The 12,945-nt window shown below is 50.6% G+C and overlaps 1 protein-coding gene across 1 annotated transcript in view; it reads left to right on the forward strand.

Moving 5' to 3' along the window:
• ATF6 (activating transcription factor 6) overlaps positions 1-12,945 on the forward strand; it is a 120,335-nt gene that overhangs the window by 43,783 nt on the left and 63,607 nt on the right. Inside the window, exons 10-11 of the mRNA XM_023744597.1 lie at positions 5-26; positions 619-710. Coding sequence (XP_023600365.1) covers positions 5-26; positions 619-710 — 114 coding nt within the window. The remainder of the gene's footprint in view (positions 1-4; positions 27-618; positions 711-12,945) is intronic.

A 12,945-nucleotide genomic window follows, 5' to 3' on the forward strand; every position in this document is an offset into this window, starting at 1 on the left:
GCAGCTGGACCAAGTGGGTGTCAGAAGTGAGGGCTGGCGGGAGCCGGGCTCGGGGCAGTGCCTTTCTTTCTGGAAGGTCAGTCAGGAATGTTGCATTTCAGATTAAGTTGTAAAAGAACAGTGTTAGGAAAGGGGGCACGGTGAGCCCTGACCCGTCTGCAGGAGAGCTTCTGAGTGTCCCCACCCTGCGGCTTCCCGAGGCTCCTTTTCTCGTGCACCTGACCATGCACCGCGCGGGGCCCGGCGCCCAGATCTCAGGTCTGTCCCGAGGTCTGGTGCTCCAGGGCCCGCAGGGCTGTCCCCAACCAAACGCGCCTCTGCCTCCGCCGGGCTTCTCTCCTGTCCGTCTGCCCGCCCCCCGGGAACAGCCCATTGCATGACTGAAACGGTGCTGGGGGGACAGGGACAGACGGCAGGAACCTCTCAAGGGGACGCAGACTGGCTGACTCCCCATGGGAGGGCGAGGAGGGCTCTGCTCTTGTCGGAACAGTTTGCTCCCCTTTGAATTTTGTTTGTTGTTGAAGCATTCCTATACCTGAGGAAGAGCGTTCTTCTCTTAGATGTTCTTTGTGAGGCTGAGGTGTAGTCTAATTGTACTTCATGTGGTCATTTCCCTAGAACCAAAGGCTTAAAGTCCCTAGTCCGAAGCGAAGAGCCATCTGTGTGGTGGTGCTGTTGGCGTTTGTCTTCCTGAACTACGGACCCATCAGGTGAGTGTGTAGTCACAAGCTAGAGAAGGATGGATTTGTTTTATTCTCAGAGACGAGGGAGAGGAAAGGTTGGTTCCTCCGTCTTTTCTTTGCCAAGGTCTGGATAAAGTTGGTGATTTCTAGTGAAGGAAGTGTAAGTTATCAAGCAGATTGCTGGGGAAGCAGAACAATGAAATCAGGCTGCCTACTTGCCCCGTGACTGCGTTGTCTTAGGCAAGCAGCTGAATGTCTCCCAGCCTCAGTTCCCTGCCCTCAGGTGGGATAATAATAATGACTCACCTGCCTCTGTGCTGGGGGCTCGGGCATCAGTGCTGACGTGGCGCTAGGCTAGCCCACTGCCCAGCGAGAAAATCAGCAGCGAGACCAGTGGTCCCGTTTCCGGTTTTGCAGGCTTGGAAAGGTGGGCAAGAATCTGAGCATTTGTGAGCATCCCAGCTGATGGTGCAGGATTTCAGCTCAGCACACGTGAGAAGCACTGCTTTGGGGTTGGAGTCAGAAGACGAGTTCAGAGCGATCCCAGGGGTCATCTCAGATTCCCACCTGCTGTGGCACATCCGACACCCACCCCCCCCCAAGCACCCTGGTGTAGGGGTCAAAGAGAAGTCAGCAGGGCCACGGGTCCGAGGCCCATGCCGCCCTAGGAGGAGAGGCGTGCAGGGTGTGTGCAGGCTGGTGTGATGACTAGGTGCTCGGACACTTTGGTTGAAGGGCAGTGATAAGGGAAACCCCACAGAGGAAGCTGAGTCTTGAGGCGTGGTAGCAGTTTGCCAGGTGCCACGCGTGGGAAAGGCACACCAGGCATGTTAAAGGCACAGCGATGAAGTGGTCTTGCACTTTCAGAAACAGTGACAAATTCACTGCCTGTGCACGTGGGCGTGTGCAGGAGGGAAATCGGGCTGGAGGTGCAGGTGGGTCCAGGTAATGGGCCTCGGACGCTGTGTGTACAGGAGAGGCTGCGCAGTCAGCATGTGTGCTGGGAGGAGCATCTGGAAAGGACTGGACTGAGCAGAGAGCACGTTTCTGTCCCCACTGCCCGAGTGCTCACGCCCGAGGCTCTCTGCGCCGTGTCCTGGGCCGCCTCCTCCGATGCCACCTGCTCTGCTTTTCTCTCCTCCACAGCCCCTCTCACCTTCTCACCTTGGCTACATGGGTGCTCACTCCCTCATGTATTCAGACACACAGCGGGTCCTTCGGGAGAGCCACTGCCTGCCAGGTCCTGAGCAGGGAGCCAGGGGTGCAGGCGTGCAGAAACAGCTGGAGTACGAGGAGGAACTCCCTAGATGTCATGGGAGAGTTGGGCGTACTTGTGAAGGCGCCCAGGAGTAACAGTGACTCTGACAGTGGCCTTCCGATGAGCCAGCAGACCACGAGCTTTGCTGCGGGGGGTGGGGGGATGTTGGGGGTGTTGGGAGCCCTCGTGAGTCAATAGTGATTTGAAAGAAAAGGGAGGAACCACCATCATTGAGTGAAGTAATGATCCCCCGGCTGCAGAGGGGCAGAGTGGGGGAGGGGCTGGGTCTCCTTGCCACAAGCAGTAGCCTGGTCCCTATGGAAGGAGGAGAAGTCGGCTCCACTCTGTCAGTGAGGTAGGAAACTTAGAGGGACAGAGCAGATGGGAGGTAAGAGTGGGACCAGCGTAGTGTGGTGAAGGCCGGGTGTGGAGTGGAGGGGATCAATTGGGAAAGAAACAAAGGGGATATCTGTAATACTTTCAGCAATAAAGGTAAATTTAAAAGAAAAAGGAGTGGGACAAGTTTAAACACTTGCCTCCTGAGGAGCAGCCCCAGGAGGTGGGAGGCGGTGGTGGAGTGGAGACACTAGGAATCGTTCAGATCTAAAAGCGTGTTAAAGGCTTAGATCAAAGAAAAGCAACAGTGAGAAGAGCTGGAAGGAAGGAAGGAACATCAGAGTATTGACAGGCTGGAGCACCTCCAGGTCCCAAGAAGGAAACAGGAGGGAAACTGGCCCTGAACTACACAAGCAGGGACTGCTCCTTCCCCAGCAAATTCACACACAGTGAGAACTTGAAGTCCCGGGACAACAGCAACGATTCTCAACACGGAACCGTGCCCTGAACCTAATGTTGGGATGGGCAGTGTTTCCGTGTGGACCGCTGCTGTGGCCTCTTCACTGAGGCTCCTGGGGCGGCGGGGGGCGGCCAGAGGAGCAGGAACCCCAGTGGAACCCGGCTTGTGCCACTTGGAAGGTACTGATCGAACACCGCCCACATCTGTGGCCTTTTGTAGGCAAGTGTAACTATGTTTAATTGGCGCAGAAACTGTAGGCTTTTAACAACAGGTTGTGAGTTCTAACTGAACTTTCCTCAGGTATCACAAAACTAAGTCTGGTCAGACGAGATTTAATCAGATTTCCAAAGCATTTGACATGTAGGAACCTGAACTCTCCGAATAGATCACATCACCATATAAAGTTCATGTTTCAGATGCTCAGTGCGGAATTGAATTTGTGAGCTTTATTGCTGTGGGTCCAAGTGAGAAAATATATAACCCACAAGTTTGGCAAATATGGGTATGCCTTAGGCAACATTTCCTGAAGGCATTTGGTGATGAAATGTAAATACATCTTACATCGAAAGGGAGAGTTTTGTCGAGGTCATGGGCAGCGACACTGACTAGTTTGAAAGTTCGGGTTATGAACACTACGGTGTCGGGTGAATTTCCCGCCAAAATATAAGATGGCGCGGGCAATTATTTAGGTTTCCCGCGCAAAATCAGAGTTAGTTTAAAATGCCTATATCTTTTGAAGTATGGGTTCGATTGAAATGAAATTTCAGTGGGTATGAAACGGTTCGCATACACAGGTAGGTATCTTTGTGAACGGCAAACAAACAAATATTTGGTAATACGCAGTTACAATCGGCCCGAGTTTACACGTTTCCCGCATTCCACCGCAAATCTATATGAACCGAGTTTAAGACGGCTCCCGCGGAGTACGCGCAATTCACGCGAGCCGACTTAACTCGTTTCCCGCACTCCAAGTGTGAATAGTCATGCGGAGGAGAGGAGTCACCAGGCTCCAGGGCTAATGCTTTCTGGCTTCTTGCTGTGCGGGTGGTGAAGGAGGCAGCGAGCTGGTTTTGGCATAGGGTTCCAGGATCGGGCGCTCCGGGTGGCCTGAGAAATAGTGACTCTCAAATGTGCATAACCCTCTCCTGTGTAACTCATTGGGGTGGATTCTGTGAGTATTAATCCTATTTTATCCTTGAAGGAACTAAAATGTAATCCGGGTCTCTCGTAAAAAATTAACCTGAAAAACCGCCTTCTCTGGAAACCAGAAAGTGTTTTCCTTTCACCCTTCTGCAAGAAGCCCCGAGGACTCTGCTTTTGGCAACATGGTGGCTCGAGGTGCAGAGCAGCCCGGCAGTGCAGTCCACCAGGCAGTCCACCAGGAGGCCTGGGCCGCGGCCGGTCAGAGCGCTGGTAGTGCCTGAAGGGAAGATGGGGAAGGGCTGCTTGGAGGCCAGAGCAGGAAGGTCACGTGAGCCCGACGGTGAGCTTGCACTGCAGGCGGTGCTCGTCTTTCAGGGGTTTCCTGACCCTTCTGGCCTAGAGTCCGGCGACAGGAAGGAAAGCTCTGGAACCAGACGAGGTAGGAAGTCTCAGCTGGGCCCTTCTCCTCCCCGCCCCATGGAGCTGGAGCTCCCAAACAAGGCGGAGAGTCCTAAGAACCAGCTGGGCGTTGGCTTTGCTGGAGTGGAATAAAGCAAAAATCTCCCCCAGGAATTCGTTACCAGAAGCCTAACTCGTGCAGGTGTGAGCCTGGGTTTACACTCCTGGTGTGACCCCCAAAACAAACCAAAAGTGTTGTGTAGGTGCCCTGCCTCCTTCGGGCCGTGTTCAAAGCCTTGCTGACCGGGTCCTCCGGAGGCGTGGTGTCCTTGCGCTCTGTGCTGATGTCTTTGTTTGATTTGTAAGCTCTGTGGTGGTTTTCTTTTGTCTTCATGACCATTTTGGCGTTAGGCAAGTTTAACTCGTGTTCCAGACTCTGAGGACTAATGTCAGTGTCAGATTTGCTGAGATGTCCAGGAGGAGGGCTGGCAGGGGAAGGAGCAGCATTCATTTGAGATGCTTGTAAACTATTTCTTTGTGGAAGGAAGTTGAATTAATTTAAGAAAAGTGGGGGATGTAAGGGAAGAGAAAGGGAAAATAGATTAATGTTGATGGAAAACAGAACTTCCAAAAGGTTCTGTCAGAAACATAAAATTTGACCAAGAACAGCTTGTGCTGAAAATGCTTCCTTCTCTATAAAACAGGACGATTGAGAGCTGCTGGAGACGCGGGTCTGCACTCACCTGCGATCCGTTGCTTATTGTCAGCTTGTTACGTGCTGAGCTGTGTTAACGGCTGAGTAATGGTAGGGGCTACAGCTTTGATCACAAAAGTTGGATGTTTTATTTTCCTTGCCTCCCTACCAGTCGGGGTGGCGTTTTTGGTTTCCATCCGTGGCTGTACGTTATAGTCACCAGGGACTCTGACCTGGGGGATCTGATGGGATGGGCCCGGGTCCCTGGTTTTGAAGGCACTATGTCCCTCAGGTGGCCCTGCAGTGTGTCCAGCCCTAAACTGCTGCGGAGGCTGGTCTTTCGTTCTTCCTATACATTGGCCCCTAGGGTAGTTGGTAGAGCACTTATGCAGTGAATTAGAAGATTAAATATAGGAGAAGTTTTACTAGATCAGACACTCTGTAGCTGTAGGTTTGTCTGTATAACTGAGGAAGTGCCTGACCTCCGTTTGGGACAGAACAGGAGCCCAGCATGGCCTGAGCGAGGGACTTCCTCGCCGGGGCCGCCTGGGTGGACCTCTGCGCCAGGTGTCCCCGCTCTGCTTTACGGCCCCTGCAGTCGTCGCCCTTCCCACAGACAACGAAACGGCACCTGCTGGAGGTTTGAAACATGCTAGGTCTTCAGGATGTGGCGAGAGGTGGGGGTTGGCTGAGCCTTCTTCTCGCTCGTTCTGGGGGAGGGGGGTGCTGCCCCCTCCCAGGTCAGAGTCTGTAGTTTGAGACATCGGACTGGGAGGAGGAGGGGGAGTCACACTCTGTTTTCTTAGGAGACGGTGTTAGGAGAGGTGACCACGCAGGATGTGGCGCTGAGTCCGATTGTCTGGAACTGGGTAGAAACGGTCTCTGTTCCGTGTCCCGTGTGCTTGTCCGCTGCCTGTTGTTTCACAGGAAGAATTCTAGTTCTTATCCTGATGAGCCGTTCCCCAAATCTGGCTGCAGCTCTTTTTTTCTTTTCGTTTGCTGAGCACATTTTGCTGTATGATGTCACTATTGGCTGTGGGTTAAGTTACTGTCATAACTTAAATGTCAAAACTCAAACCATCAACTCTACATGGTTTTGTTCAGCCAGATTTTAAATGAAATCTAATTCAAGTTCCTGGCCAGCAGTACCGCCCACATTATCACAGTGACGTGCAAACGGCAGGAATGCAGCAGTCCACGCGCCGGTGCACCGGAGCCCACCTGCGGCTGCCGTCACGGGCAGCCCTCTCCGTGTGCGCTTTGCTCCCGCTCTTCAGACGGGTCAGCAGCAGTTGCTTCCCTTTCCTTTTAGCCTCGTAGATTTCATCCTGGGTTTTAGAATGTGGCTTAGCGTCTACCAAGGGCAGAGCTTGGCTGCCTTTCTGTGCTTCCGCCTTCGTGTGAGTCTGTGTAGGAGGCTCCTCAGGAGTGTCCCTGCTTTGTCACGTGTGTGCAGCGGGCTCATCGGGAAAGTCCGTGCCGTTGTCACCTGGCACTTGGCTGTCTTCTCCCCAGACCCGAGTTGCTGTGATGGAGGGAAAGGCAGCTGAGTGAGGACCCTCTGTCCTTCGCTCACTTCCTTCTTTGCCTTGAGGAGTCAGTGTCGTGCTCAGCGACGAAAGGAGACATTGGGGGAACTTCTGCCGCCTTCTGTCTGGGGAGAGGGTCAGTGGAAACTAGGCCAGATGAGAAAACTGTTGAGTGCGCGTTGGATCCTTTGATATTTTCTTAAGACCACAAATCTCCGTTCACACAGATGGGCCAGTCCGTGGTTTGCTGAAGTGTCTTCCCAGCCACCGTGCTCAGGCCCTCGTGTCTGCAGGCGGAGCCCCAGGGAAATGCAGGCCTGGCAGCGCGGGATGCCCACGCTCCCGGGGAGGGGTCCAGCGACACACTGCTCTAGCTTCTAGCGTTGAGTGTATGAAATGTACATGCAGTCATTACACACTGCTCTAGCTTCTAGAGGAATGCCCTTAATGTACATGCAATCATTACACACTGCTCTAGCTTCTAGAGGAATGCCCTTAATGTACATGCAGTCATTACACACTGCTCTAGCTTCTAGATGAGTGCCCTTAATGTACATGCAGTCATTACACACTGCTCTAGCTTCTAGATGAGTGCCTTTAATGCCTTTTTTTGTCTCTAGGTTTGAGCTGTTTAGTTATTTCAGTTCCCAGTTGACATTATTTCAAGTGCGTCACCGCGAATGTCAGCGAGAGCTGTGTGCTGTACGCTTAGCTTCTTGTGTCTGTGTGTCCTGAACACACACTGGCACCATGTCCACAGCCGACATGTCTCCGTGGAGCTGCAGTGAGGGAAGTACAGATACCTGTGTGCCTACGTGGCTCCCAGCCCTCTCACCAGGTTCTCAATAAGAGCTCACTTGCTGTCATTTTTCTTTCCCATTTTTTGTGTGAATTTAAAAATGAAAGATAAATGGAAATGAAACAGGAAAAGAAAATGAATAAAAGGGAAGATATGCAGACTAATATTCATGTTCATAGTAATTATTATTGATAACTTGTGTTCTAGAATGATACAGGTTGGCTGTGTGTTGGTACCATCTGTGCTGGGTTGGTAGAGGTTTTTGTGTGTTCTGGTAAGCTATTTATCAAACTCTCACTATGCATCAAGTACTAGTCTATGGACTTTATATAAATAATTTCTCCCAGGACTAGAAGGTGAGTGTGACTGTCCCCACGCTGTAAGCAGCACTGAGGTCACAGCTGGTGTGTGGCAGAGCTGGGGTTGATTTACAGTCGGTCTCTGGAGCCCTCGCCGCAGCCACTGAGAGCAGTAGCTCCTCGCCGGAGAAGTCGGTGTTTACAGACAGAGGAGTTGGGGCAAAAATCCAGTAATTCTGCCCGTTCCCCTAGCAGTTAGGATCGACTATGAAAGGAGAAAACATTTATCTTATGAATCGACTGGACTGCTGTACAGGCAGACCTTGGAGACATGGGAGTTCAAGTTCAAACAGTGTTGACGCTGCCGTGTAGTTTATTAAGTGTGCAGTGATAGTGTTATGTCTAAAAAACAATGTGCCTGCCTTCAATAAAAACACATCATTGCTCAGCAATGCTGACCATCCCCGGAGCCTTCGGCCAGCCACAGTCTTTTTGCCAGCTGCGGACTGATTGGGTGGGGGTTGCTAAAGGCGGTGACTGTGACCATTTCTAAGAGTAAGATAGCAGTGAAGTGGGCCATGCCGCCTGACTCTTTTTTCACAAACAATCTCTCTGTAGCACGAGATGCTGTTTGGTAGCGTTTCACCTACAGTAGAACTTTTCTCCAAAGTGGGGCCAGTCCTCTCACCCCTGCCACTGCTCTTCCTCAGCTCAGTTTACAGGAGATTCTAAATCCCTTGCTGTCATTTCAACATCTTCACGGCACGACCACCAGGAGGTGCCATCATAGGAAACCACTCCCTTTGCTCGTCCAGGAGACACGCCCTCCTCCGGCTCACTCATGCCTGGAAAACGGTGCCACACCGCGCTGGCCGCAGGTGCCACAACCTGCGATTTAAGACATGCAGAACCTGCCAGGTGCCAGTAAGCAAAGCGCGACGGAACGAGATACGGCAGAAAATGTAACAGGAGAGCCGGCACTCCAGCTCACACCGCCTTTCCGACGTGTGGGACGGTCAGAGGGTGCCTTTCTCAGTGAGAGGGCATCAAGGACTTGTGTGTTAGGGGTCTGTTGCTATGTAACCCCACCCGAGCTTTAAAGGCTTAAAACAACAGTCCTCTGCTGAATACAGCACCTGCAGTTTGGGGAGGCTCTTCTTTGCTCCGTGGCGTGTCACCTGGGGTGGCTCAGTTGGAGCACCCACTTTCATGAAGGCTGAGTCCTCATGGCCAGCAAGTGGGTGCTGGCGCTCAGCAGCCCTGAGTCAGGCTCTGGGCCAGGGCCTCAGGGTCTTCATCTGGGCCTCTGCACGCTGCTGGCCCTGCTCACAGGGTGGTGTCTGGGCTCAGGAGTGAGCACCACCTGGGGGAAGGAAGACTGCTTGCTGTATCACCGTTCACTGGACGAGAGAGAGAGAGAGAGAGATGGAGATGAGGAGAGGCTCATTTCGGGGCCTGGTGACCCTGGTGCTGGAAACGGCTGCTTAGAGCAGTGAGCACCACCTTTCTGACCTCACGGACCACCAGTAGCCCGTGGACCACCGGTTGTCGACCGCTGGTTTAGAGGATTGTGGGTTTATTGTTTTTTTTGTTTTTGTTAATCCCCATCTGAGGATATTTTTTACATTGTTTTTTAAAGAGAATGAAAGGGAGAGAGGAAGGAGTTGGGGAGAGGGAGAGAAATATGGATGTGAGAGACACATTGATTCCTTGCCTCCTGCATATGCCCTGACCGGGGCCGGGGATTGAACCTGCAACTCTGGTATGTGCTCTTGACTGGAAATCGAACCTGAGACTGGCTGGTGCGTGGGCTGACACTAACCACTGGCCAGGGCTAGAGGGTTGGTTTTTTAATCTTGAGTTGAAGATCTATTTTTTCAGTCATGCTTCTGCTTCTAGTAAATTACCCCAGCACTGCTGGCTGCAGAAGTCACCTGTGAGCCCTCGGTGTGCAGAGAAGCAGCTAAGGTTTGTAGAATTCCCCTGAGAATTCTGTCTTTACCTCAGTTGTAGCGAAAGGTCACACAATTTCCCGTTCCTGGATCTGGAGGTGGTAGAGTAATCAGATCACCACCTGTCATTTTTCAGTTTGGGGTTAGTCTTCCTAAAATAAAGATCTGGATTTTTCTCTTGGTATGAGGTAGAATGGTACAACAAATTCATTGATTTGTTGTTAAAAAGAGTAAAAAGGAATGCCTCCTATGGGCTGGGCATTCTCTTAGAACAAAGCAGAGGTCCCGTACTCCTTAACTTACATTCTAGTGAGGACAGACAGACAGTCAACTTAATACAAATAAAATGATACAGCTGTAAACTCTTAGCAGAGGGGTAAAGTAGGCAATGGTTTTACCAGGCTGAGGGGTTGCTGGAACTATAGTTGCAAGTAGTGATCGTCGTGAAGTAGACGTTTGAGCCAGCCAAGGCTTCAAGGTGAGATGGCTCCCAGGGGTGTGTGGGGAGCGGCCTTCCTGCAGCGGGAACAGCCAGGCGAGGCTGGGGCCAGTGCACAGCTTGTGAAGGAAAACGAAGCCCATGTGGTGGAGGGGAGTGCGCAGGTGGGACGCGGCCGGGCTCCGGTGCAGGGAGGAGTCAGGGACAGGAGGCCTCTGCCCTCGGAAGGCCTCCCCAGGACGAGGTGCAGAGCCGCCACAAGGCCGAGCAGAGGGGCACGGGGCGGTCTGACCGAGGTCTCGGCAGGCCCTGCACTTGGCAGGTGGGAAGAGCAGCCCCGCCACTCACTCCTGTGCCCTCTTTGGGACACAGGGACCTTTGAAAACCCTGTGAGATATTTGTTTTCCCCGTTTTACACGTGAGGTGGGGGGGTGGTGGTTCAGAGCCACACCTCTGGCTCCGGTTTGGTGCTCTCCCCGCTCTTCTGCGTTGAGCCGGAAGGTCAGCCTCACCTACTCGCAGAGTTCATGTGCGGCTCTCAGGTCAGCAGCAGCGGCCACATGTGGGCTGCTTTGGGGGACGAGCGAGAACCAGTTTGATTCTTACCTGCTGTGGTGGCTGGACTTTAAAATTTCCTTGGTTGAACCATAAGAAAACTGGTTTGCAAAGGGCAGAATAGGTTGGGTTTTGTGCCGTGTTTTGCTCAGCTACTTGGTATTGAAATTGGGTATCTGAAATCATATCTTAAGGATTAAGTGGCTTCATAAATAATCCAAAACAGTTGTTGGCTTTTAGCATTTCACAAATGGAAAAGAAAAGTAACAATTCTTATAATACTTTTCCAGACCGTGGGGGAAATTGGAATTACTTGTGTTTTATTAATCTATGCACTCCAGACCTGTTGGCCCGTAACATGAACACGTTTGTTGGTATGAGGATTGTTTTGTGGCTTAAAACTGTTGTGACTCTCGTGGTTTTGAGGAGTGAAGAGCAGCATGTTCTGGTCCTAGAGACATTCCATTTTCCTCGTATTTATTAAAAATACTGAACAGACCAGATTTAAGCTAGTCATGAAGAGTTTGATTAGATTGCCTTATTAGTGTTATGAACTGTCGTCAATGAATGTATGACCATTACCCTAACCTTCCTGTGACTCCGAATCATCCCTTTGCATTATTGGACACTTAATTTTCCCCAAATTAGCAAAAGGGGACATCAAATGATGTAAAAACACTCATGCCAAGAATCTACAAGTCCACACCAACACTAATTGTCTCATATTCTTCTGTCTGTTGTTACTCAGATGGTTAAGTTAGTTTGTGTGGCCATTTCTTAGGGTTCAAGCATTTACAGCTTTTTGAGCTTATCCTTAACTTAGCTTAAGAGAAATTTCATTTCAGTACATAAAAAGTACAGCGAATGGAGGCCAAATGACAAAAGCAACTTAAAAAATAAGTGAAAAACTTTAAAAGATTCTTTGTAAAATTTCTTGCTATATAACCTTTCAAACCTACATCCTGGGCCAATGGGTGGATAATAAAGTTGAGACTCATAGGCTGTTTGGACCCTAATTTTTGCCTGTCACTGACACTTGCTTACGACACTTTGTGGACTCTACAGTGAAGTGTTGTAAAGTTCATTGGGTGAGATCTGAGCCCTTTGGCTGAAAAAGAGTCAAGTGATTGCAGTAGCCGTGGATTACCGCGTGGGGAAGCGGTGACCACTGTCAAACAGTCAGCATCAAGCTGACTCCAGCAGGTGCGGCTGCTGAGTGGTGACGAGGGTCCAGGTGAGATGGAGTGGACCCAACTGGCCCCTACTCAGGGCATCTGCCTGTCACAGCCGCAGCTGAGAAGGGATGTGCCGGATCAGCCATCAGTACAAGGGCTCTTTAAAACTTCCAAGTATTAATCATTCTGTACTGACTTAATTACTAATCATCCATACACCATGCAAATGGCCACTGTGATTGTACCTTTCCTCGCATTTGGAGGCAAATGACTGTACTCTGAAGACTGTTTCTTAGGAACCACAGGCCCCCACTGCCCTCTTCCCCAGCCTCCTGGCCCTCCCCCCCTCCCTGAGCAGGTCTGGTCTCCCTCCTCCGGTGCTTCCCTGAGGGTTATAACCAATGTGGCTTATGTGCCTGGGGAATCGAATCAAGCTCACCTGCACAATAAGGTACTGATGAGCCAAGTTTCTAAGCCCACGATTAATGGTTTAATGTGTTAGAAGTGTTAAAATAATTATTGCAATATTTGGTATGTGTGTGCATGTGTATGCGTGTGTATTTGTTTGCCTCCAAATACTTTAGGCCCATCAAGAGAACGTACATTGATGAATGATATTATTATGGGTAGAGCGGCGACAAAGAAGTAAATAGGAAATTTTATTTATTTATTTATTTGTCCATTTATCCTCACTCGAGGATACTTTTTCCATTGCTTTTTAGAGAGAGTGGAAGGGAGGGAAGGAGGGGGATGGGGAGCGAGAGAGCGAGAAAGGGAGAGAGAGATCGATGTGAGAGAAACACATCAATTGCCTCCTGCACTTACCCTGACCCAGGGCTGTGGGATCCAACCTGCTACTGAGGTACATGCCGGTGACCAGCAATTGAACCCATGACCCTTTGGTGCACGGGCCGACACTCTAACCATGCCATGATGTGGAACACACTGGCCAGGGCTTAAATAGGAAATTTTTACACATAAATAAAAATAGAAGTATTTGGTAAAATAATTTTTGTTAGCTTTATTTAATAGCCTGCTTTCTGGGATTGTGAAAGGCTAATGCATTTGGCTGTTGATATACAGAGTAATTCTCATTTCATTTGAAGTATCTCCTCATTGGAGAATTTCTGATTTCACTTATCCGAGTTTAGAATTTGCTTCTGTGTATGGTATACTTATCGGAGTTAAGAATTTGCTTCTGTGCGTGGCATATTTGTTCTACGT

This window comes from Myotis lucifugus, unplaced genomic scaffold (assembly GCF_000147115.1).
Source record: "Myotis lucifugus unplaced genomic scaffold, Myoluc2.0 scaffold_478, whole genome shotgun sequence".
In the NCBI taxonomy this organism is placed as follows: domain Eukaryota; kingdom Metazoa; phylum Chordata; class Mammalia; order Chiroptera; family Vespertilionidae; genus Myotis; species Myotis lucifugus.